The following is a 23,237-nucleotide window of genomic DNA, read 5'->3' on the forward strand; positions in this document are numbered from 1 at the left end:
TTTATATATAGATACATAGTTACCATTTATCAATCTACAAATTCTGAACCGCTTTCAATTTTATGATTTTTCGTTTGGGTTTTTTCGAGATTGTCCTAAAAACAGTATCGAGTATTTTTTCCCTGTGTTGAGCTCCCAATTATTGACAAAATAGAATCAATTATGAATCATTTGTGTGCACTTCTGGTTAGCTTCCTATCTAGCAAATATTTTTTGTAAATGACGAATTACTGTTAAATACAGAATGACTTAAGTGAGATTGTCTCTCAAGGGGAGGGCAATTATCCGTCAGGAAAAGCTTGTGGTCGGGATTGGGAGACAACATGCGTCACACTCGAGCAATTTCGTAAATAAGCATACCACTAATACCCCGGGGAAATCTTGGTGTTCCCATGGGTGCGGGAGATCCGATTAGCATCTATTGTGCACAGCGAATAAAAATGTAGTTAGAATTTGCCAAAGCAACAGAGCCTTTCATTGTTAAAAGAATTCTCATCTTTACTGATATTTTTAAGAATTTTCAAGATTACATTTTTATTACTATTGGAATCCGATTTAATTTCGAAGCAGACATTTTTAAAGAACGTTTATAATTTATAAAAAGTTCTGCCTGTATTCTGGATTCTGCAGCTGTCCAAACAAAGAAATTTTGAATTGTTTAGATAAAGACAAACAATTTCCGACATTTATAACAAATTTTATCCAAAGTTGTATCATGCTTTTTTTTAGACATTTGGCATTTCTCCTAAATGGAGAGGTGCTAACATACAAAACCATACCTCCTTTCGATGCTGATATTCCATGATTAATTGAATTACTAATTAGTGAAATAGGAAGCAATTCTCAACGTTATTTAATCATACCACACTTACCACAGATTATGCCAACCCATGAATACCAATATCAATATCAAATCTCAGTATTGTATTATCGATTGGAAAATAGGGACGCCATAGTTGTGTGTTTTATTTCGTGTATCCGACTCCACGTGGGAAGCGTAGTCAGTATAATGTCCATTTAAAATCGTAAGTATATCAGTGAGTGAGTTCCGTAGCGACAACATTGCCAAATCCTCGGGCGGGGCTAGTACATTCGTCGCGTGTAGTGCTGCTGAGCGGACCCGGGAACGGATCCGGTCGGAGCTCCCGGCTGGCCGGGCAGCATCGCCAACTGTTGCCTGGCTAGCTGCTGTTCGTGAGCGGATCCTCCTCGTCCAGGGGCATAGCCCTGCGTGATGCTGCCCGCCGTTTTCGGATTCTGTGGAGGAAACTGTTCAGATGTTAGTCAAAATGTTCTAAGTATTTTCGGGTACTGTTTATGTACAGTGGCTATTTCATAAATGTTCAAAGCATTTTCGATTAAAATTCAGGGTTCGTAAAATATCCCTCACAATCTGTCATTTTGTTAAAATATAATAATATCAGCATAGGGCGGTGATATTTGTCACAATAAAATGAGGAGTAACCAAGCAGGGCTGATAAATATTTGTCTGATAAAAATCTCAACTGCTTTATACTGCTTTTTCCTCATTTTGTGAGAAAAAAATTAGGAAAATAAAAACAAAAAAAGGCTACTAGCACCAAGTTTTATAAAAGTTTTTTTGTGTATTATCTAGACTTTAATATGCAATTCATATGTTTTTGAACGCAGGTTACATCTTTTGTATCTTCTGCTAAGTCTTTGACAATATTGTCAATGATCATTTCATCACTCGTGAGGGATATTTTTTTCCCTCACTTTTTGTCACTCAAAGATGACAATTAGTTTGATATTTATTTAATTTCATCACAGTCGGCTTGTTTTTGAGGGATATTTAAAATGAGTGATGTTTACGAACCCTGATTAAAATTCGTTATCAACAAAAATTCCCACTTAATAGATTTGAATATTATTTCTTAAAATACCTAAATTTCAAAGGAAATAATTCTACTGATAGGGGTTTATGTTTTTTTTTCTAGATTCCTAGAATAGAGACCCACCTGACTGCTGCTTATCTGCAGCACGTTGGTATGCATGGAGAGTTCGCTGAGCAGCGGCTTGAAGATGACGCCCTCCGACAGCAGATGCGGTGGCGGCGGGCCGTGGCTCGGCTGGCCGTCGTGCTTCACCTCGATGTGGTAGCGGTCGGGCAGCTTCTCCATGGTCACCTGCGGCTGGGAGGCCTTCACCGAGATGCTGCCACCGACCTGGGCCACCAGATCTGCTTGCGAGATGGCCGGCTGGTCGAGGTTGATGTGGAGCACCTGCATCGGCTGCCCTTGCGGCGCCTTCGGCGACTGTGAGTCCGGCGGCTTGCTGGCCGTGGCGCTGGGCAGATCCACGTGGTAGGCCTGGCGCAAGGGAAGGTTGTAGTTGTAGATGGACTGCAGACGGGCGTCCGCCTGGTGCTGCGTCGTCGGCGGAGGAGCGGTCGTCTGATAGAAGACCGTGCCCGTGCCCGGATACTGCGCCGTGGTCTCTGGAAGAGAGGGAAAGAGCGGGGGTTCATTGGGGAGTCTTGGCTGCGATCGTTCCGGCGGAGGAGCTCGGTCTTGGTATTGCGAGTGAGGTGCTTACTGTTCCATGATAATCTAGCATAGTCCGCGGCACGACGGTAGTCATCGTGTTCTGCGAATCGATCGTAAACAAATAACGAAATGAACATAAGTTGTGTGCCTGTGTTGTTAGGGGTTAGTGTGCGCAGTCAAATGAGTTTCGCATGAGCGGGACGGGGTGTTAGCGAGCAGGTTAATCAGGTACAGTGAAGGCTCCGCAGAGCAGATCAAACGGTGTTTGTATAAAATAGTAAAATAATTATGGTTAACAGTTGAAATTCATTAACTCGAACGGCTAGCGAATACAAACAGTTATAAATAATGTAATTTTTAAAGCAATATTTAAAACTTTCAGGAACTAGTACTCTTTAAGATAATAGATATATGCTTGTCTTAGAAAAATACATTAAATTTAAACTTTCTGAGGCCTGAATGCAGCCTTATAGTTTATAATTATGGCCCTTTTGATTGTGGGAAGTGTATTATGTTCCGTAAAATAAGATTACAGCAATAGATCAGATAAGCCCACTAATAAAAGTATGATAACATTGATAAATTAGTGGAAAAATCTGTGATTTCGATTGAGTTAGTGGCATAGATGTTTATCCGACCACAAAAGTGAATTACACTGGAATTACTAAGAGTTGTCGATAGACATATTTGAACTAGAAGATGGTCTATTCAAAAACTATAACATTTTCGGCCACTAAAAATGTTAATTTGAAGTGTAATGCTTGAAAAGTTACTAGTAGTGCTATGTAAAAACCATGACGATATTCGAGCTAAAGAAATCCAACAGGAAGTGCGTCTTTTTGTACAGAACTTTCGACTGTCCGCCTTTGGCAGCGTTCACTGTATTGGAGGGCCGAGGGCCACATCGTCGTCCTGGCTTACTCTGCTGGGCGTAGCTGGCGGCGCTCTTGTAGTAGGCCTGCTGCTGCTGACTCGGCGGCGAGGGACTCCTGCCCCGTTTCCCTGGCTGTCCACCGGGCGGGGGCTGTATTTGATGGGAACGAAAGAAGAAAGAGCTTTAGAAAGTGAAACACACAATATGCTAGATAGCCTACCTTCTGCATCAGCGGATGATGCTGGTGCTGGAGGCGGAGGGGCGGCAGGAAGACCGGGCCGCTCGCCGCGCTGGCCGCCGCCTGCTGGATGGCGAACAATTCGTTCTCCTTGGCCAGCTTCTTCCGTGTTTCATCCTCGTTGAGCACCTTCTTCAGCTGGACGGTCAGCTGGTGCTTCTGGCTGTGCAGGTCGGCCAGCTGCTCGTCCAGCCGGGTGATCTGGCCGCGTGTGTCGTCCAATGCCGCCTGGTTCTGGCGCTCCACCTCCTCGCGCTCCCGCCGCAGCCGCTGCTCCTCGCACTGCGCCTCGAACTCCTCCTGCCGCCGCTGGCGGTCCGCCACGATGAAGCCCTTCAGGGCGCCGCGCAGCTTCTCCGCCCGCTCGGCCTTCGCCGCCTGGGCGGCCGCGTTGCTATTGTTCACCGCTGATGCTGGCGGCATCTTTGTGCTATGCTTAGTTATCTTGCCAATTTTATAAGCGTTCGTGGACGACCGGGCAATCGAGGGGCTCCCCAAAAATGGAATGCTGTGCTGGCGGCAGTGGGCGGGAATTCAGGTGGACACCGCTCCGGGAAACTCTGGGGGTTGGCGCGCGTCTTGGGGATCACTGCAAATGTTCTGCACTTTGTTTTTTTGTCTAATTCAGCAACGTTTTTGTGGTAAACAATTTTTTGTGTGAGTGATGTGCCGACCAGAGTTGCCACCTTTCGATACTGTAGTGCAGCCGGCTGTAGCTATAAAACAGCTAGATTTTATGTTCATATAGGGTAACGTTTAATAAGTTCTTAGGTACGAAGATTTGGAGATCATTGGAAATCCTCTTCGTGGACGCTATAAATCGGAGATACTCCTTGAAGCATTTGAAAAATAACGTAAGGCGAGCAACATTCACGTGCCTCGAACTGAGGGGCGAAAGTAAAAAAGTTAAATAATTTATATAAATTTATATGAGACTATGTTAATAAATAAAGAGTTGAAATCAGGGACCGAAAATAAGAGTTATTTTATTATTTGAAATTGATATAATGCTAATAAGCATTATTTGGGCTTTTTTCACAGTGCAGCAACATTTTGCGGGAAACAAGCCATTTAAAAGTTTGGGGATTCCCCTAATCATTTTCATTAGCACTAACCGCAGCATTTATAAAAAATAAAAGGTAACTTAAGTAAGTCAAAGTTTATACAGACAAGTTCCCCAATATTACAATTTAAATAAAAGGAAATTAATACAATTAATTTTGTAATCAACTGCCGGAAGGGGAAAACTGGTTTAAGAAACGGGCGCCCTCTATGGAAACATTTGTGAGCTGACAATTGCTAATTGGAACGAAATACAATCGTTGTGGAATATCGGTGGAGGGATTTTTTAGGGGGAAATATCGACTGTTTGAGATTTTTTAGGGGGAAAGCTGAATTTTCATGGCCACACTGGTGCGGGTGAACGTGGGACGCGATTCGGAAAATACGGAAAGTGCGGAAAAACGGGTATTACGGAAATCGTACGGAGACGCGACTGGAAGGAAAAGCCGTGAAATGTGTTCAGTTCTTGCGAGCAGCAGCCATTAGCCCATCAGCAGTGTTAGCCAGTTAACAAGTGATACAACGTGCCTGAAAACGCGACGACCGCAGAACAAATAGAAAACGAAACGAGAAGCGGAAGAAGCAGCAGCGAAACAATCAACAAAGGCGGCAAACATGGCGAGTGAGTAATATCAGGGCATTTCTACTCTAAAAGCACCCAAAAATATCACATACAACAGACTCTAGAATCGAATTCGGATTCCTTTTCCTTCTTGTAAACAAATGCAACTCAGGCGAGTCATTGTGTGCGTGTGCCCATGTCTTCATTTTATGGATGCAGTGCAGCATTTACGAGCTGCGAAGTTTCGAAATCGCTGCCAGGTGCTCGAAGTTGTCTGCCGAGGGGGTGGAAGGGTTGGAGGGGGGGGTGCCTAGACGAGATGTGTGTTGTTTGCCGGAGACATGTGAGAAAAATCAATATTTACGCTTCTCCTTTGCACAGTGGGCCGATCGGATTAGGAATCTGCATTTGCATCTACAGATGAGATGCCCACTTTCCAATCAGAAATCCCACTTTTTTTTTATCCTTTAATGGCCCCGGCTATTCTGGCGGGAGTTAAGTGTGGTCGCCACCACCGTTTGTCAAAAAACCATCCACCCAAGCCACCCACTCCACCGCAGGATTTCGGTGGGCACGGGGAAGGGGAACTGGGAACAGCAGTGACGACGCATTAATAAATGAGAATATGCCTCCTGCGAGGTGCCAGGTTTACCCGTGTGTCTCAACACTCTCCCCACAGTCCTCACAATTCCTTTTATCCCCCCGGGGGGTGATATAACAAACAAAACGCAAAAGAAATGCACGGAAAGAAATTATTTTGCATTCTAATTGTGTACGCAAAATAAATGCAAAAAAATAACCTATTTAAACATAACAATTAAATCTAAAAATTGTATTTAATATGCTGAATAGGACTTAAAAAAGCGTAGCCATTCATGTTTATTTTATTATACTCACGTCTCAAAAAAAAACAAAAAACTTTTGTTTTAGACTGTCGAGATCCGGATATCTAAGTACACACATAAGTCATAGCCAAGGCATGGAAGTGATTCATTATTATATGGGCACTTCCAAAATGTCGCTCGGGACATTTGCACACCTTTAAAGTTGAAAAAAATTGTAAAACAATGGATTTTAATTTTAATTATGGGCTTTTCTTTTCACTCTTCCCAAGCTCTATTTTTGGTAAAAATCTTGATTTTGTACCACTTTTAGTTTTTAAGATATCGGTAAAAAACTGCCATATTCGCTCGGGACAAAAATAGAAGTGGATTTCGGGGAAGTTCATACAACACCAGAAATTAGCGAATTCTGATGGAATATTTGAATGCGATTTTTTTTAGAATGTTGTTCAAACATGTCGCTGTGAAATGCTTTTGGTTTCACTCAAAAATTCTTTGCCGTTTTTTTTTTATGCAGTTTCAACCACATTCGCTCGGGACATGTCGCTCGGGACATTTTTTCCGACTGTTTTGTAAAGCGGATTTCTTTACCTCTATCTCTCAATTGCTGGATGTTTTGCTTTTAACTTAATAGTTTAGCATGTGAATGAAGCATTCAGTACAGAAAAATGTCACATATTAGCATTCCTATAGGATAAATTAACAACAGAAGACAGGTCCAAAAAATAACAAAAAAATAGCCAAAAACTGATTTTTGCGTATATTGGTGGGGTTTGTCATAAAAATAATCAAACTATACTCCAAATTTGTAGTTAAGCTCAGTATCCAACTAATTAGAAACTAATATCGGGGCAAAATCATGTGGAAATATGTTTTATTCAAGTTTCAAGGTTTTTGGCTTGGTGGACTTTTTTTAGGAAGTGCCCATATTTAATTTGTTGATTCTGTACCACAATTTTTTCTCTTTGGGTTCAAAACTGAACAACTCAAGTGTTACTCTTTTTAAAACATTACATCTTTCCATTAACATTTTTCTGCCGTTTTAAGAAAACCTATTTTAAAAGTCGTAAAACGTTTACTTTACCATTTACATAGGTTCAATACCGAGGAAACAAAACTTTTTAAAGCTGTTAGATATTTGTTAAAGATATTTTATAAAACTTAAAGTTAAATAATATGTTTTTAAAGGTTTATAATTTTTCCAGCACTTTGACATGATTTAAACTTCATTTATATATTGTTTAATTTTAACCATTGTATATTTCTATATTTATGTGTGTGCCTTGGTGGTGTATATTTAGGTCAGTCACCGATGAGAATTGCTAAACGTAAACAAGTCTCTAAACTTCTTAGTTTTCAACTGCCACTGCATTGGATCAACACATAAACACACACAGCTCACAGACTGTACTGTTTGTATTTTGTATACCCTTTCCCAAAGGGGGAACCTGTGCAGAACGACAACAAACAGCACTTGAACGTGCTGGCAAACCCGGCCTTAGGAACTTCCCCCTTTCAGGAGCGGTGGTGCATCCCAAACCCCACACCACTCTGTACCTCACTTGCCAACGTAACCCACCAGCTGCGCTCAACGTAGCGAAACCCATTGCCACACTGGAAACAATCTGTAACTTTGTGTATCCGGTACTGGAAAAGTACCTTTACAAGGGATAAAAAATGTTTCGTACCCCATTCTCGTATAACATAAAACCAGATCTTTAAAACTATAATAGTCAAAGTTACAAGATTAAAAAGGAAGGTGACATTCTTTAAATATAATTTAAAGATCTGAATTTCTAACTCTTGTATGTTGAAATAAAAGTATACAATGCTTTTGCATTCATTTCTATCTTTTTAAAAACCATTTTAAGATTATTTTATTTTTAAGAATTTTTTTTATATGTCCTCAAAGATTTATTAATTAAATAAATAAACTAGGGGTTTTGTATTAATTTCTGTCTTTTTAAAAACCATTTTGAGATTATTTTATTTATTATCCTCAAAGATTTATCAATTAAATCCCATCATTTCTGAAAGACTTGCTTAAACTATTATGATCAAAAATATTTAGTTCTAAAGATACGCAAAACTGATTTACATCGATGGTTTTTTGTACTGTAAATTTTAAAAGATTACAATAACTTTTAGCATTACAAACATAGCTTTCTTAGCCACTTTTACCCACTTTCTTCTCTGTGCAGCTCCCAGCTGCGGGATGTTTGCCAAGTCCTCCCCTCGGCTCAGTCACTTTGGACTTTAATTGGTCCTTTGTGACTGCATTTTGTCGACGCCTTCGCTCGGCGTCTTCTTTTCGACACAATTTGACTGCTGTCCTTGCGGCCGTGGCTTCCATCAACCCCAAAGCTCAGATTCTGATAAGGCCCGATATCAGTTGCCGAACGAAACAGGCCGCTTCTGTAGCTAGCTGCCTCTTTATTGTTATTATTATTATTTTGGGCTTTCTTCATTCGTTCCACGCAGCTTAGCCAGATTAGCTGGATGTTATTGTAGTTTACCCCCCAAAAAGAATTTATTGCCCTTTTAATTTTTTCCACCTCCTTTTTGCGTATTCCGGCGACGTTGCTTCATTTGCTGTGTGACTTGTGATTCTCCCTTCCGCTCGCTTTATTCTTTTTACTGCTAATAAGATTTTGGCCCTCCTAATGGCCTTGAGAAAAGAATGAATGGAGAAAAGCGGCCAAAAGATGAAAATGCTAGGGGTGGCGAGCTCGGTTTTAATTGAGTTCGTGCCCTATTCAAATTGGCATAGAAATTAATTTCAATTAACTTTCGAGTCTTTTTCGAGAGCGTTATGTCCCCATGACAAGTTGTGGAGCATACATCTTGGGGCCCGAAGAGGGTTGGCATTTTGGGGGAATCCCCTTATTGACGGAACTTTTAAGTTCAAGTGACTTTTCAAGTGAATAACTTGTGGGAAAACTTTCTGTTCATAAGCTGTCTATTTTAAAGGCTGGCAAAGAAAATTTGCGTTTCGTATTTAACGTTTTTAATTATTTCTATCAGTTCTATTGCTTCGGAACCCGGTTTTTCATATAATATAATCGTATACCTAACATTTTTTGGTTTTTATTTATTTATTTATTTGAATTCCTAGCACTATAAGTTAAACTTATATAATAATGTGCTATTATGAATCTAGTTAACTTTTCTCAACTGCTCATAAAATTCAAATACTAAAAATCAATGGGTAAACAAAATTTGTATATGAGTTTGTAGTTCTCCTCGTTCAGTTGAACATACAACCATCTACAAAGGTTTTATACCAATTTACCACTAAACACAAGAACACTTCGCGCTTTTTTCCGTATTGTCCTTAAAAACAATTTATCAAAATTACAAGTTTGCAAAAGAACCAAGAAAAACGAATACTTTTTGTCTACTCACGCTGCGCTGGGAAGGAGGAAAAAGGATGCCGGAAGAGGACAAGGGCAGCTCCACCAGGGGAATCCGGCGGGCGAGGCAACTCTGCGTCGACCAAGTGCTGGGTGACCTGTGCATGGGCGACTACGAGCAGGCTCATTTCCGGATCAACGAGTGCCTGGAGGGCTTACAAGACCACGACGAGATCATGGCTCTGCTGGAGTTGAAGAACATCGTGGTGCGACTGCGCCTGAAGGGCGAGGATCAGCGGAGAATAGGACCCACCCGAAAATCGGACGCCCTGCCCCATGGATTCACCCTCGAGATGCTGGACGTGGTGCAGAAGGTGCTGCGTTGCCGCAACCACTACGAGGTGCTGCGCGTCTCGCACCACGCCACCTACTCGGAGGTGAAAAGGGCCTACCATAAGCTGGCTCTGCGCCTGCATCCGGACAAGAACCGGTCGCCGGGAGCGGAGCAGGCCTTCCGGCGGATCAGCGAGGCGGCCGACTGCCTCACGGATTGCCAGAAGCGGATCGAGTATAATATATCGACGGCAGTGGGCTACTGCAATCGTGAGGAGTACGAGGATTATCTGGGAAGCCATGAGGAAGATCAGATCGCCGCAAGTAGAAAACCCTATCAGGCGGCCAACCAGCGGATGCCCCAGCGCCAGTCACTCTATCAAACCGAGCAACTCGTCATCGGCATGGTGGCTGCCCTGATTTTCCTCTTCGTCACCATGCACTATATAGCAGCTCCGCCTGCTTACAGCTTTACGCCAACCAGGTGAGTTCTACGACCACTCGGGTGCTGCTGAGGTTACCAACTCAATCTTCTTCAGAACCCACAGCATTCGTCGCGTCAGTCAGACGAATCAAATAGCCTACTTTATGAGCCCCAAGAGCCTGGAGAAATACTCCGAGCAGCAGTTGGCCAAGCTGGAAATAGAAATCGAAGAGGTATACATCTCGGATCTCAAGCAGAAGTGCAAGCAAGAGCGAAGTTTGCGTGAGTTTGGCCAGCAATGAATTCGTCTAACGAATACCGGGGATCTAAAATGACTCTTCCTTTTAGGGGAAACATTGCTTTTGAGGGCCCGGCAGGGAAATAACCAGAAGCTGCTACAACATGTCAGCCAGATGCCCACTCCGGCCTGCCAGGCGCTACTCGAACTGGGCAAGTCTGGACACAATCCACTGCAGCTGGAGAATCGTTCGCCAGGAGAGCCACATAAATAGTTTTTTATTGCTATAATTTAGGATTAGTTTATTGGGGAAATAAATAAATATTTTGTAAAATTGTACAAGGTAGTTTAATATTTAAAATATCTTTAGGTCTTTTTATACAATTTTGTTGTGTTATAAATACCGTTCAAAATTCAGAAGAAATGTTTTAAATCGGTTGATTCATTAAAAAGTTATGAAAAAAATTAAAACTGCGCTAGATAAAGCCATTGGAAATTGAAACAGCCGCTAGATGGCGCGAGCTTACATTTTTTTTAAAAGAATAATAAGTTGATATAAGGTTTCATGGGTTCCCACATTTATTTGATTCCCTTTTTAATTATTTATGCACATAAATATTGCTCATCTCATAACTTATTGCATAAACCTGATTTTATACCTGACTAAATCGAAAGCCCATTCAATATTTACGACCTTTTCCTTACATCACCTAGTTATCCATGCAAAAATGGTTCCCAAGACTCCCATTTTCGGTGCCAAGCCTCTGCCTCTCTTACTTAACCCACTTTAGCCGAAATTTTGTGTGCCACCAGGCCCAAAAAAAAAACCCGACTTCGACATCACAAATTGCACATGTATTAAACATGCAACAACAATAAGTTTTGCACTAGTTTTTTCCTGATTTTTGTGCCGTTTGCTATTTTTGTATTTGGCCAAAGTCAGTGAATCGTTTAATGGAGAAAACGAAATACCACAGCGGACTGGAAATAAAACGCAGGCCAAAGTAGTGCCCTGCCCAACCCGAAAATAAGGAAAATACGAAAATAAAATAAAGCAATTGCCCCAGAAATTCAAGCGAATAAATGCCTCGAACGAAGCCAGCGCTTCCGCAAAACGAAAAGCTAACGAACTTGCCACGGAACTCGAACGGATTGGATGGCTGGCTGGATGGATGGATGGACGAATGGCATACTCTGAATACCAACGAGTACCAGTTACCAAAGCAAACATTCTGAGGCACGCAAAAGGCGGTGAGGCAGCAACCGAGACGCATTAAAGGAGCTGGGTTGAGTTGGGTTGGGCAACCTCCTGCCGCCAGCAGCTCGGTTGGACGGAAGTGACGCTTCCACTGTGCCACTGCACCTGTCCTCCTGCCTCCTGCATCCCCCATCCCTCACCCTCGTCAACCTGCCACTCCGAACGGCGACGCGACTCTGCCACCTGTCCAATTGCATTCAGTCAGCTGCGACGGGACAAGCAAATGCAACAATTCCCCTATACCTGAATATGCAGATGCATCCCATGTACATTTACACCGGCTACCTTTAGGATTCAAAGGGTATTCAGTATTTGCATAGGCTGCAGGTCTATAATGGTATCCTACGATGATTTAACCATCAATTTCTCGTATATTTTACTTGGGAATACCGTTATTATTTACTTTTATTTCTTTGAAATATTTTTAAAAATAAAATATTTTACATATTCGACTTGAAATAGGTTCATTTATACCTTATTTAATATCAAATAAGCCGATATGATATGATTTATGATTCAAACATATCAACTTGATTTTTTATTTTTTCATAAAAGTTATAAAAATACTGTTTTAACAAATATGTTTTTGAACAAATATTGTGAAATAATGTAAACATAATCTTGATTCATATCAAAATGATATTAACAACTTGATCTTTAAAAAATATAAAATTAACCTGCACATATCAATCTGATCTTTTGTCAATTTTGTTTCTGTGTAGATGATAAAGTTTTAATAATTAGGATAATCGGTTAGAATAACAACCAATAGGATTAATAGTAAGCGACTAATTTTGTATTCACATATCAGTTTATAAAAGAATTCAATTGAAGAGTAGAACTGGATTGAAAAGGTATCTAAAAGTCGTTAGAGTCGAAACCAACGTTTCCACTTGTATTCTCTAGAGTTGGGGTTACATTTCTAAGTGCAACTTGTCTGCGAGTTAGTTTGCTGTTGTTGCTCTTGTTCTCGTTCAGGTTGCTTTGGCTGTTGCTGTTGCAAGTTGCAACCTTTGTTGCTGTTTCTATGCCAAATCGTGGATGATGCCTGCCACCGTTGATGATGTGGATGATGATGATGACGATGGTTGCCCGTTGAAGGGTTCTTTTTGCTTTTTGTTTCACTTATTCATTATTTATGCTCCACAAAGTTTGTTGAATTGCCAACCCCCCACTCGTCCACTCGATGTGGCTGTTGCCACCAACTGTCGCCAGTTGTCGAGTGCCGGAGTCTGGCCCTTGCCCTTCGTCCTTCGTCCTTAGTCCTGCTGGAGTGCCTTATCGGAATGTATTTTTCAGCATGTGTGCTTGGCGGCAAAAAGGGTCTGACTGAAATAATAATATTGTGATAATGTTGGCCATAACACGGGACTCTAGGTCCCTGGCTTAAAGCAGAAGATAAAAAATTTAAATCTGGCTTTATTGGAGAGAGTAAAGGAAGTATATCGAAAATGTATGTAAATGTAGGGATTTTAGTTGAATAAAGTCTAAAAAGAATCCAAAAACACATGATAGAAAAATTCACTCTCCTATTCAAGAATTTCAATTATTAAATTTTATATATGTCATTTTATACATTCAGTTCTTTTCCAAAAAATCGACAAATAACGTATTTATATTCCATGAATGAATGAACTTACACAAACTTTTGTATTTTCTGGGGCATGGTAGACCTTCATCATTACAATACATTAAATCCCAATTGTTTTTCGGTTTCTCTTTTCATTTGTCCATCGCCAGGACTTATGAAAATCGTCGCCCATCCTGGGTTCCTTTATAATCCCAGCCATCTGTTTGGAAGGAAAAATGAACCTTTAATGTGGAGCATGCTTTACGAGTTTTCTTGGGCATTTCCACAAAGTGGATTCTAATGATTCTAAGTCGGTGCGAACAAGAAATTCAAGAGCACGAAAAACCTTTCTATTCCTCAAATAAAGAAAGTATTTTTTTCCGCCACGATGCGGACCTAAAAACTGGCTTTGAGACCATTTGTCTTGACTCCGTCCAGCCAACGACGATAATCGAAATTGGCAATCAATTTTGCGGTGCTCAACAATGACAGCGGAGAGAAAGGAAGGTGGTTTGCGTGCTCCTTGAAATGGAACGGCTTAGAATACATATAAATTATCCTACAAATTTAATGGTTGGAATTTATCATGAAAATTAACATTTGACTTTAACATTCTCACTTAACTATATTCAAAATATAATTATTTTAAATTTTATTTTATAAAATGGTTATAATTTTTAAACGTTTTTTTTTTGCGCCTTTTTTTTTAATATTTTTTATAAATAAGGAAAACAATTTTTTGTTGGTTTAGTAATTTTTTCTTAAAGATTCTATAAGTGTAAAAATAACGAAGATTTGACCTTAACCATCTTTAGATCTTAAAAGGTTGGAAGTTGGAATTTATTATGAAAATTAACATTTGATTTTAACATTCTTATGAATGACCTCGGCATGACCTCGAATTAGCTAAAAACTTCTCTATAACAAAAAAAAAAAGGTCGCATCCTTGGATTCTTACTTACTATTACTAACTAACTATTACTAACTATTTTCAAAATATAATTATATTACATTTTATTTTATAAAATGGTTATAATTTTTAGACTTTTGAAGAAGATTTGACCTTAACCTCTTCAGATCTTAAAGGGAAAAAAATGCAGTCAAAAATGTAGCTTCGAGAAAAACCCCCAATCATTAAACAAACTCACTAAGCATTCCCATTTCTCCTTCATCTCTCCCAGCTGAAATCGACGAGCTAATCGAGAAGCTGAAGACGACCAGCGTCAGTCCGGCGAACACGACGAACCTGCTCTGCGAGATCTCGGCCACGAAGGATCCCAAGCTGTTCGACAAGCACGAGCTGGCGGACTGCTTCCTGGGGCTCACCAAGTGCGACGACACGAATGTGCGCAAGGAGGCGGCCAAGTGCATTGCGGAGATCACCAAGTCGGAAGTGCAGCGCAAGAAGTTCACCAAGCGGGACATCATAGCCGCCTTCCTCGAGTGTCTGCGTCATGTTCCCACGCCCGATGGCAGCATGGAGCTGCCCATACAGATATGCCGGGCTCTCGGGAACATTTGCTACTTGAACGACGAGGCCAGGGACCTCATACTGGAGCTCGAGGGCGATGCTGTGCTGCTGCGTCTGCTGGACATCACCGCCATCGAGGACGTGGCCAATGCGGCGCAGTTCATCAAGGTGCGCGGAGGCCTGCTGTCCAACTATCTGCTCGGCGGCGAGGGTCTTGCCAAGCGGGCAATGGAGCTGGGCGTGATGAAGAAGCTGCAGGTCATCATCGATGCGGGTGCAGCGAATGTGGAGCAGCACGAGGATCTGCTGCTCAACACACTCCCACTGCTCAGCATTCTCACCGAGAACGTGGCGGATCTGAACTTTGATTCCGCACTGAATATCCAACTGTCGCGCATCCTGGCCGCCTCCACGAATCCCGATCTGGCCGAGATGTGCCTGGAGCTGCTGCACTACCAGGCGGAGAGCGACGAGGTCAAGCTGATACTGGCCAAGGACGGTCTGTGCGAGACCATCTACAACCTGCTGGAGAAGTACAAGACTCTGGCCAGCACAAGTGAGGCCAGGGCGCTGATGAAACTCGCCTGCGAGCTCATCGTTTTGATCCTCACTGGTGGTGAGTTCACCTTTCTATATAGAATTTTTAGAATATTTTACCATGTGAGAAAAGTTGTTGACATGTGTGTCAAATACAAAAGTGTAAAATGTGAAAAATAATTGCTAACACACACAGCCGACTTGTGTTTTTTACACAATGTGTTATTAACACGAAGTATTTTTTACACACTAAGTTTTTAACACAAATGAAAATTACATTTTTTTAACATTAACGAATCAAATGGAAAATGATGAATCAATATTGGGCCAGGATATCTTAATTGTTATTCTTAACCGTTTCAAAGCAAGTATGCATTTTTTCAACTACAGAAAACCGTGCATTTTTCAGTTCAACATATATTTCTGACGTTTTAATGTCAAAAGCTCATTGTGTTAAAAACACGTTGTGTAAAAAACACGTCGTGTAAATAACACAATTAAACTGTGTGTGTTATTTATGTTTCTAGCATATGTAAGCTACCATTTTTTACACACATGTCAATAACTTTTTTTGAACTTAACACTTTGACATGTTAATAACACAAGTTATTTACAGTGTGTGTTATTTTCCGAACCCTGCTATCTATATAGATTTATCTACAAAGAAAACAAGTGATTAATTTATGATTTTTCCAGATGAATCAATGCACTATTTGTACACCACCCCGCTGCTGAAGAACATGGTCGACTGGCTGGACTCGTCGGACATCGATCTGCTAACCACGGGCGTGCTGGCCCTGGGCAACTTTGCGCGCACCGACAGCCACTGCATCTACTTTGTGGAGCAGCAGACCATGAACAAGCTGCTCGAGGTGTTGGCCAAAAACAATGGAGTCAAGGACGATGTGCGTCTGCAGCATGCGCTTCTCTCCGCGTTGCGTAACCTCGTTATACCGAAACCGAACAAAAACGCAGTGATCCAGGCGGGCCTGGTGCAGACCATCTTGCCGATGTTGGAGATCCATCAGCCACCAGTCGTCTTCAAGCTGCTCGGAACGCTTCGCATGACCGTCGACGGGCAGGGTGAGTATAGAAATAGCAAAAACCTCACGCGAGTCGCATCTCTAGCAACATCTGGTCGTTTTTTTTTTTTCAGAGAAACTCGCCTTGGAGCTTCTGAAGAACAAGACGCTAATCGAGCAGCTGGTGCACTGGAGCAAATCGTCGGACTATGCGGGCGTCACCGGGGAGTCGCTGCGCCTGATGGCCTGGCTAATTAAGCACGCCTACCTCAGCAAGATCGCCTACGCCCTGCCGCGCAAGGGCGATGCACCCGCCGAACAGATCGCCGACCGGATTCCGCTCACCCAGGACTACGATCGCAGCAGCCTGAGCGAATTCCTTGCCAACGAGGGCACCGTGGAGGCCATGGTCAGCATGCTGACTGCCCAGCATCTGGTGATGCAGAACGAGGCGCTGATTGCCCTGTGCATCCTGTCCGTGGTCTACCTGTCGCAGGCCAACGAGGCGGCGCAGGCCAAGCGGCTGCAGGACGAGCTGGTCAAGTGCGAGGTGGGCAAGAAGCTGGCCGAGCTTATCAGCAAGTCGTCGGACACGATGACCAAGGAGATTGTCGAGAACCTGCAGAACTGCGTCAACCTGCTCAAGTCTTCCGAACAACTAGTGGCGCATCTGGAGCAGCACAACATCAACGAGCTGCTCAAGTCTATACCCATTCTCACCGAGTACTGCACCTTGTAAGGGAGCAGGGGGGCGTGGCATTGCATTTATCCCAGCACCGCAGGTTGCCTCACAGTAGGATGGGTCGATTAGTGTGGTTGCGAAAGAAGAAAAAACATAAATACCTTAGGGGCGAACAATTATCTTTGGGCAATGCTTTGCTATATTCCTCGAAAAGCAAGAAGGCTTTATTTTATCAACCAAAAGAAAGAAACAATAGGATTAGAGCCAGAATTCAAACTTTCCATTTTTAGAACAATTTTTATTGAATTGTGAAAACCTATTAACTCTGTACTATCCAAAATTAGCCAAAGATAACTTTTTGCTCCTATTATTCCATGTTTTTTAAGGGTCAACCCACCCCTACCCACATACACTCACACTCGAAACCCGAGGAAATAGTAGTTTTCACCCTAGAGCAACGATTCAGATGTAGACTTGACCGTAGTTTGGTAAGACGAAAGTGCAGATGCAGATCTTAAGCACACTTTAACACGCGAACACGAGAAGAGCGGAATAATGTATTTTTTAGACGCAAGCGTATTTTGACTGCATTTATGAGGAGGAGGATCCAGTAGAGACGGGGGGAGAAACACAGATCGTATAAATATTTATAATATACATAACGCATACGTATAAATATAATATAATATTGATAATTTAGCATATTAATCTTTTCTGTTACATGATTTTTAAGAGCACAATAACAACAAATCGTGGTGATATCGCTAAATATATTTAATAAATGTATTTTATGTATTGTACTTATAATTTTTAATCGAACCCATTTTAAAGCGTTGCTGGCACACACCAAAAACGAAACGATAAATCCAATCATTTAAGCGCACAAAATGTAATTTAGGTATTTTAATTGGTGCACAGACACACACAACCCACAACACACATTGCAAACATCATCTATTTATTGTAAAACTCAGCATTTTTAAGCTAACTTTTAAACATTAACAAATCTGCAACTCCGTAACAATCAGCAATCCGAAAATAGTTGAAACTCAATAATGATAAAACGCAAATTTTGCAAAGCTACAAATTTTACCAATTATTAAATACGATGTACTAATGTTTGGTCACTAAAAACTATTAATTAAAAGAGCACAATTCAAGTGAAAAGGTGTTAATATATAAAACGTTGAAACACCCACATACACGCGTACACCAGAAAACATATTTATGAACTCTAAAAACAATAATGTACATTTAATAATTCAAATAAAATTTGAAATGCATGAGAAATAAGAGAAAACTATAAAAAGGTTTTTGAATTTTTTGCCTGAGGGCGCCAAAAGCAGTCGGTTATCGATTGATCGATAGGCGGTCTGAAGATGGACTGCTTGAAGAAAACCATAATAACAATTTTTAAAAATATTAGATGTTTAGAAGGGATATTATAAATAATTATTTAATTTTAATTTACACTTTATTTAATTTTTTTTAAATTTATTTTTGTTTATATGGCTTTGTTATTGGTGCATGACTTTTCACTTTGTACCATCTCTAGCCAGGGCCAAAAAAACATTCCAATTTCTCTGCTGCGATTTCACTTTCACAAAACAAATTAAGGCTGCGCCAGGTAAATAAACAATAAAGGAACAGGTGGAGAGCAGCTGGCGTGGGCTATCCAATTTCCCAGTTGCGAAAAATCAATGGAAAACTGTGCACCGGATGTTGGCGATAATTCGTCGTTGGCGTCCTTGAAAATTGCGCCCAAGGACTATAAGTACCCGCTTTTGGAGGATCCCCACATCCCACTGGCCCCGCCCACCGAGGGCGGAGACACTTTGCTCATCCGCGGCGGCTTCACCTACTTCCACTACGGCTGCGATGGCCACCAGGATGCAGGATGGGGCTGTGGCTACCGCACCTTGCAATCGGCACTTTCCTGGATTCACCGAAGATTAGGAAAAGATGAGCATGTGCCCTCCATCCGGGAGATCCAGCGAATTCTAGTGACCCTCGGCGACAAGAAGGCGCAGTTCGAAGGATCCCGCGATTGGATCGGCACCCTGGAGGAGTTCTACGTCATCGATGTGCTGCATCAGCTGAACTGCAAGATTCTGCACGCCAGGGAACTCGGTTCTCCGGAGATTCTCGAACAGATTCGCAGCTACTTTGATAAGTTTCAAGGCTTCATAGCCATGGGAGGACTGAGCGATGCCTCCTCCAAGGGAATCATAGGTTACCATCGCAGTGCCGAGGATCGCATCTACTTACTGGTGGTGGTGAGTCAGTAGAATTACCTCATTCCCGTAACCAATGAACTCATCGCCTGCTCTCTCTTCCCCTTTTAGGATCCCCATTTCGTGGGCGTGCCCAGCTCCCCGCAGCAGTTAATCCAAAGGGGATACATCAGTTGGCGGGCAGTCGATGAATTTCCCGCCAGCACGTACAACCTATGCCTAATTTTGCAGCAATAAAACCTACTACCTACGTTCCCTTATAGCCACGTTTCTCTTCCATTTTAGCCGGCCGCCGCTGCTCCATTGGACAACACACACTATCAATTACTAGAGCCAACCAAGCGATAATGGCGCCGATAAGCTGATAACCTCGACGTGCAGCTACTGCCAGCTGTTAAAACAAACGTAAAACAGTTAGAGTAACCCCAAAAAGACATGGATCTGATGCATCGAGCCCTGCTCACCGCTTTGGGTGCTCTTTCCGTGCTCTACGCCCTGGTCAAGTTCAGCCTGGGCTACTGGAAGCGACGGGGCATCCTGCACGAGAAGCCCAAGTTCCTGTGGGGCAACATCAAGGGCGTGGTGGGCGGCAAGCGGCATGTCCAGGACGCCTTGCGCGACATCTACGTGGGCTACAAGGGGAGAGCACCCTTTGTAGGCTTCTACGCCTGCCTCAAGCCCTTCATCTTGGTGCTCGACCTGAAGCTAGTCCACCAAATCATCTTCACCGATGCGGGCCACTTCACTTCGCGCGGTCTCTACAGTAATTCCGCTGGAGAACCGCTGTCGGCCAATCTCCTGCAGCTGGATGGCCACAAATGGCGTTCGCTTCATGCCAAATCAGCAGAGGTTTTCACGCCGACCAACATGCAGAAGCTGCTGCCCAGGCTGGCGCAAATCTCCGCCAGAATTCACAGCGATCTGGGCAAAGTTGGCCTGCAGACGCGCAACATTAGCGAGTTGGTGGGTGCCTACAATGCGGATGTGATGGCCTCGATGGCCTTCGGATTGACTGACCAGGATCACCAGGAGTTTTCCAGGTGGACGAGCAGCTACTGGGCAGGTTTTAAGCTGTGGAATGCCTACCTCGCGCTGGAGTTCCCGCTCATTGCCCGGCTGCTGCAGTACAAAAGCTACGCGGAGCCCGCTGCGGCTTACTTTCAAAAAGTAGCCCTGTCGCAGCTTCAGGAGCAGCGACGCAGGGATCGCCAGCCGCTGCAGACCTTCCTGCAGCTGTATTCCAACGCGGATCAGCCGCTGGGCGATGTCGAGATTGCTGCCCAGGCCTTTGGCTTTCTACTGGCAGGCTTGGGCCCCCTAAATGCCATCCTGGGATTCTGTCTCTACGAATTGGCCCGCCAGCCGGAGCTGCAGGATCGAACCAGGCTGGAGATTAGAAAGACACTGGAGCAGCATGGTGGCCAAATGACGCCCGAGTTCCTTAGGGAACTGCGGTTTACGAAGCAAGTCCTGAATGGTGAGTGCTAAGACACCGGAAAAACAGAAAAATAAAAGGGAAAATGTTGTATATAAACCAAAAAGTTTAATACCCTCACAACCACATTTAATAACACTTAATGAATAGAACAAAATATAGTAAACAAACCATAAAATTTAATAACCTTGCTAATAAAACCCGGGCATTAATCTTTCTCATTTTTATAGCCTTAAAATATAAATCAAAATATTTTTCTTTTATTTGCGAGGTTATTAAACTTTCTCGTTATTATTCTACATTTGTAATATATTTTTAAAGATGAAAGAGTTAAATATGTAGATGATCCTAATCGATTCCACTTCCTTTACAGAAACGCTTCGCCTGCACACGCCACATCCCTTCCTGCTGCGCCGGGCTACCAAAGAATTCGAGCTGCCCGGATCGGTGTTCGTCATCGCCAGGGGCAACAGTGTGCTGATACCCACGGCGGCTATACACAGAGATCCGGAGATATATCCCGATCCCGAGCGCTTCGATCCGAATCGATTCGAGGAGGAGGCCATGCGATCCCGTCCACCGGCTTCCTTCCTGCCCTTCGGCGATGGCCTGCGAGGATGCATTGCCGCTCGGTTCGCGGAGCAGCAGCTGCTGGTGGGATTGGTGGCGCTGCTGAGGGAGCACAGATATGCCCCCTGTGCGGAGACCACGATTCCCATGGAGTACGACAACAGGAGACTCCTCCTGATGCCCAAATCGGACATTAAGCTCAGTGTGGAACGAATGGACTAGCTTTAGAGATGCCTACTTTGTAGTGTTTGCTTCGGTATTGCTTTACCTGTACAAAGCGTTTAAGTTGTTTTTATATTTGTATTTGCACTTAATTCGTTGATTTCCCTAAGCTGTGGACTTGTGTGATAATGCTGACGATGACTTTTATAATCTACTGCACCAAGCTCAACAACATGAACAAATAAATACCTTAATTGTTATATTGAACTATGGTTTAAAGCGCAAGTTAATTTGGAATTTTTGGATTATATCTTCCGCTTTACATATTTTAAATAATTGAAACGCCTGCAAATTCGCTTAGATGCATTAGTTACATTCCCTCAAATAAATTGATTTAATAGTTATTGTTCTGAAATCATATAAGACACTTTTTTATTTTTTCCCAAATTATAATTTAAAACTTTTTAACAGTTCTGTTTTTTTAGCGGTTAAAAGAACCTAAAACAAATCTAGGTTGTAATTCTGTAATTTTCGATTACTGCAGATAAACCAGCAAATAATATTCTATTGGCATTTTTGGCAATTTTCAATGGGAAATTAAAAATTTTATATGTCAAAAATGTGTTTAAAAATTTCAAAATTATACCCGATTCACGTAACTTTTTTAAGCATTTGCCTTTGACCTATTAACTTCAGTCCAGAAATGGTAAATATAGATTTATTAAAGGTATTTTGCAACATATTTTTATTTATTTATTAACTTTTCATCTTTAACATGCAGCTAACATTCCCGTTTCATTAAATCGGTTAACATTTCTGGCGCCTTCCAACAGTGTGACCAGCTGGCAAACATCCTCACTGTTAAGCCCAATGGCAGCCGATGCCATTTTACAGCCACCCGGAAAGGGCCACACTGACTCAGACACTCGAACGAATCGGTCGCGGTTGTTTTTCGGTTTTTTGTTTGTCCATCAGAAAGCCCTCTCGCAAAACGAAGGAAAATGCGCTCGGAAAATCAGTCGTAGGCGGGGCGAAAATAGCGGTTGCAGCGCCAAACTTCTAACGGTTGTCCGGCCCGGAAAAGAGTGCGCGACACAATTGGAATTGGCGAAAATGCGAGCGGGGAAAAGTGTCGAATTCGGTGCGAAAATCCGCGAATAATTCTATGCGATTTCCCGAGGAAAACGGGGAAAATTAAGCGTCTGTCTGCTGAATGCGAGTGTGTGCGTGTCTGTGAGTGTATAACATAACAGAAAACAAAACAACAACAACAACGACCAGGCTGTCAAGTCAGGATCAACGGTTCTTCAGGGTAGTTTGTTTGAATTTGAACAAAGCAAAAGCAAGGCAAACCAAAAGCAAAAGCAAAGCACGAAAGCAGGAGTGCTAGAAAGAGAGGGAGAGAGAAAAACGAGGGGGATAACGGGAGAATACACCCCACACACACACCACACACCCGCTCTTCTCCTCTCCTTTGTGTGCGCTTTTGCCGCCTGGAAATGCAATGCTAGAGCAGCAACAACAACAGCAGCAGCAAGGAAACGATGGGAAGCAGGGGAGGAAACCAGAAGAACAACAATAAGAACAACGCTTAATTTTCTGCAGCATCGTCGGCCGAAAAAATCAAACAAACGATTGCATTTAAGTCGCCCTGCGATATTTTCCTGTCGAAAGTGCACCGTAAGTATCCTTCAAGGGTGCTCGTGAAACAACAACAACCGCAAGAAGACAGGAATCGAGTGGGGAGTGAGCTAATAATGGCAATTATTAGGGTTGCGAGAGGGCGCGGGGTGAAGGTTAACAGGGGGAGGTAGGCGAAAGGGAAAGGGGAAGAAAAGAAGCTGCAGTTCGACAACAACAAGT

The 23,237-nt window shown here is 42.5% G+C and overlaps 5 protein-coding genes across 7 annotated transcripts; 4 read left to right on the forward strand and 1 right to left on the reverse strand.

Annotated features, from left to right (window-relative positions):
- Positions 1–909: 909 nt before the first annotated feature.
- Positions 910–4,312, reverse strand: LOC108060379 (G protein pathway suppressor 2). Of its 3 annotated transcripts, none has more exons than XM_070213821.1 (5): positions 3,602–4,312; positions 3,429–3,531; positions 2,557–2,607; positions 1,980–2,458; positions 910–1,257 (listed from the first exon to the last, which is right to left on the reverse strand). In XM_070213821.1, the coding sequence occupies exons 1-5, from the start codon at positions 4,040–4,042 to the stop codon at positions 1,084–1,086; spliced, it is 1,248 nt and encodes a 415-aa protein (XP_070069922.1). In that variant the 5' UTR covers positions 4,043–4,312; the 3' UTR covers positions 910–1,083. The 3 variants fall into 3 exon arrangements, with proteins under 3 accessions (XP_070069922.1, XP_017001559.2, XP_017001560.2); XM_017146070.3 differs by having other exon boundaries at positions 910–1,269; XM_017146071.3 differs by lacking the exon at positions 2,557–2,607 and having other exon boundaries at positions 910–1,269.
- Positions 4,313–5,015: 703 nt separating this feature from the next.
- On the forward strand, positions 5,016–17,773 carry vimar (visceral mesodermal armadillo-repeats). The gene is made up of 4 exons (XM_017146082.3): positions 5,016–5,303; positions 14,443–15,348; positions 15,966–16,352; positions 16,426–17,773. The coding sequence occupies exons 1-4, from the start codon at positions 5,297–5,299 to the stop codon at positions 17,028–17,030; spliced, it is 1,905 nt and encodes a 634-aa protein (XP_017001571.2). The 5' UTR covers positions 5,016–5,296; the 3' UTR covers positions 17,031–17,773.
- LOC108060389 (dnaJ homolog subfamily B member 12) lies at positions 9,299–10,767 on the forward strand. Its single transcript, XM_017146084.3, has 3 exons — positions 9,299–10,255; positions 10,311–10,477; positions 10,544–10,767. The coding sequence occupies exons 1-3, from the start codon at positions 9,516–9,518 to the stop codon at positions 10,705–10,707; spliced, it is 1,071 nt and encodes a 356-aa protein (XP_017001573.2). The 5' UTR covers positions 9,299–9,515; the 3' UTR covers positions 10,708–10,767.
- Positions 17,774–18,485: 712 nt separating the features above from the next.
- Positions 18,486–21,641, forward strand: Cyp6u1 (Cytochrome P450 6u1). Its single transcript, XM_017146083.3, has 3 exons — positions 18,486–18,600; positions 19,493–20,684; positions 21,016–21,641. The coding sequence occupies exons 2-3, from the start codon at positions 19,643–19,645 to the stop codon at positions 21,432–21,434; spliced, it is 1,461 nt and encodes a 486-aa protein (XP_017001572.2). The 5' UTR covers positions 18,486–18,600; positions 19,493–19,642; the 3' UTR covers positions 21,435–21,641.
- Positions 18,595–19,467, forward strand: Ufsp1 (UFM1 specific peptidase 1). Its single transcript, XM_017146085.3, has 2 exons — positions 18,595–19,249; positions 19,319–19,467. The coding sequence occupies exons 1-2, from the start codon at positions 18,674–18,676 to the stop codon at positions 19,442–19,444; spliced, it is 702 nt and encodes a 233-aa protein (XP_017001574.2). The 5' UTR covers positions 18,595–18,673; the 3' UTR covers positions 19,445–19,467.
- Positions 21,642–23,237: the final 1,596 nt, after the last annotated feature.

This window comes from Drosophila takahashii, chromosome 2R, assembly GCF_030179915.1.
Source record: "Drosophila takahashii strain IR98-3 E-12201 chromosome 2R, DtakHiC1v2, whole genome shotgun sequence".
Taxonomy (NCBI): domain Eukaryota; kingdom Metazoa; phylum Arthropoda; class Insecta; order Diptera; family Drosophilidae; genus Drosophila; species Drosophila takahashii.

What these genes read in the sequence shown, in the direction of transcription:
- LOC108060379 (XM_017146070.3), bottom strand. Translation starts at nt 4,042, where the DNA reads ATGCCGCCAGCATCAGCGGTGAACAATAGCAACGCGGCCGCCCAGGCG. An exon ending in ATCATCCGCTGATGCAGAAG is followed by an intron (nt 3,532 to 3,601) that starts GTAGGCTATCTA and finishes CATCAAATACAG; the next exon opens with CCCCCGCCCGGTGGACAGCC. An exon ending in TGCTAGATTATCATGGAACA is followed by an intron (nt 2,459 to 2,556) that starts GTAAGCACCTCA and finishes CCTCTCTTCCAG; the next exon opens with AGACCACGGCGCAGTATCCG.
- vimar (XM_017146082.3), top strand. An exon ending in CGTTTTGATCCTCACTGGTG is followed by an intron (nt 15,349 to 15,965) that starts GTGAGTTCACCT and finishes TGATTTTTCCAG; the next exon opens with ATGAATCAATGCACTATTTG. An exon ending in CATGACCGTCGACGGGCAGG is followed by an intron (nt 16,353 to 16,425) that starts GTGAGTATAGAA and finishes TTTTTTTTTCAG; the next exon opens with AGAAACTCGCCTTGGAGCTT.
- LOC108060389 (XM_017146084.3), top strand. Translation starts at nt 9,516, where the DNA reads ATGCCGGAAGAGGACAAGGGCAGCTCCACCAGGGGAATCCGGCGGGCG. An exon ending in TACAGCTTTACGCCAACCAG is followed by an intron (nt 10,256 to 10,310) that starts GTGAGTTCTACG and finishes AATCTTCTTCAG; the next exon opens with AACCCACAGCATTCGTCGCG. An exon ending in CAAGCAAGAGCGAAGTTTGC is followed by an intron (nt 10,478 to 10,543) that starts GTGAGTTTGGCC and finishes TCTTCCTTTTAG; the next exon opens with GGGAAACATTGCTTTTGAGG.
- Ufsp1 (XM_017146085.3), top strand. Translation starts at nt 18,674, where the DNA reads ATGGAAAACTGTGCACCGGATGTTGGCGATAATTCGTCGTTGGCGTCC. An exon ending in GCATCTACTTACTGGTGGTG is followed by an intron (nt 19,250 to 19,318) that starts GTGAGTCAGTAG and finishes TTCCCCTTTTAG; the next exon opens with GATCCCCATTTCGTGGGCGT.
- Cyp6u1 (XM_017146083.3), top strand. Translation starts at nt 19,643, where the DNA reads ATGGATCTGATGCATCGAGCCCTGCTCACCGCTTTGGGTGCTCTTTCC. An exon ending in TACGAAGCAAGTCCTGAATG is followed by an intron (nt 20,685 to 21,015) that starts GTGAGTGCTAAG and finishes CTTCCTTTACAG; the next exon opens with AAACGCTTCGCCTGCACACG.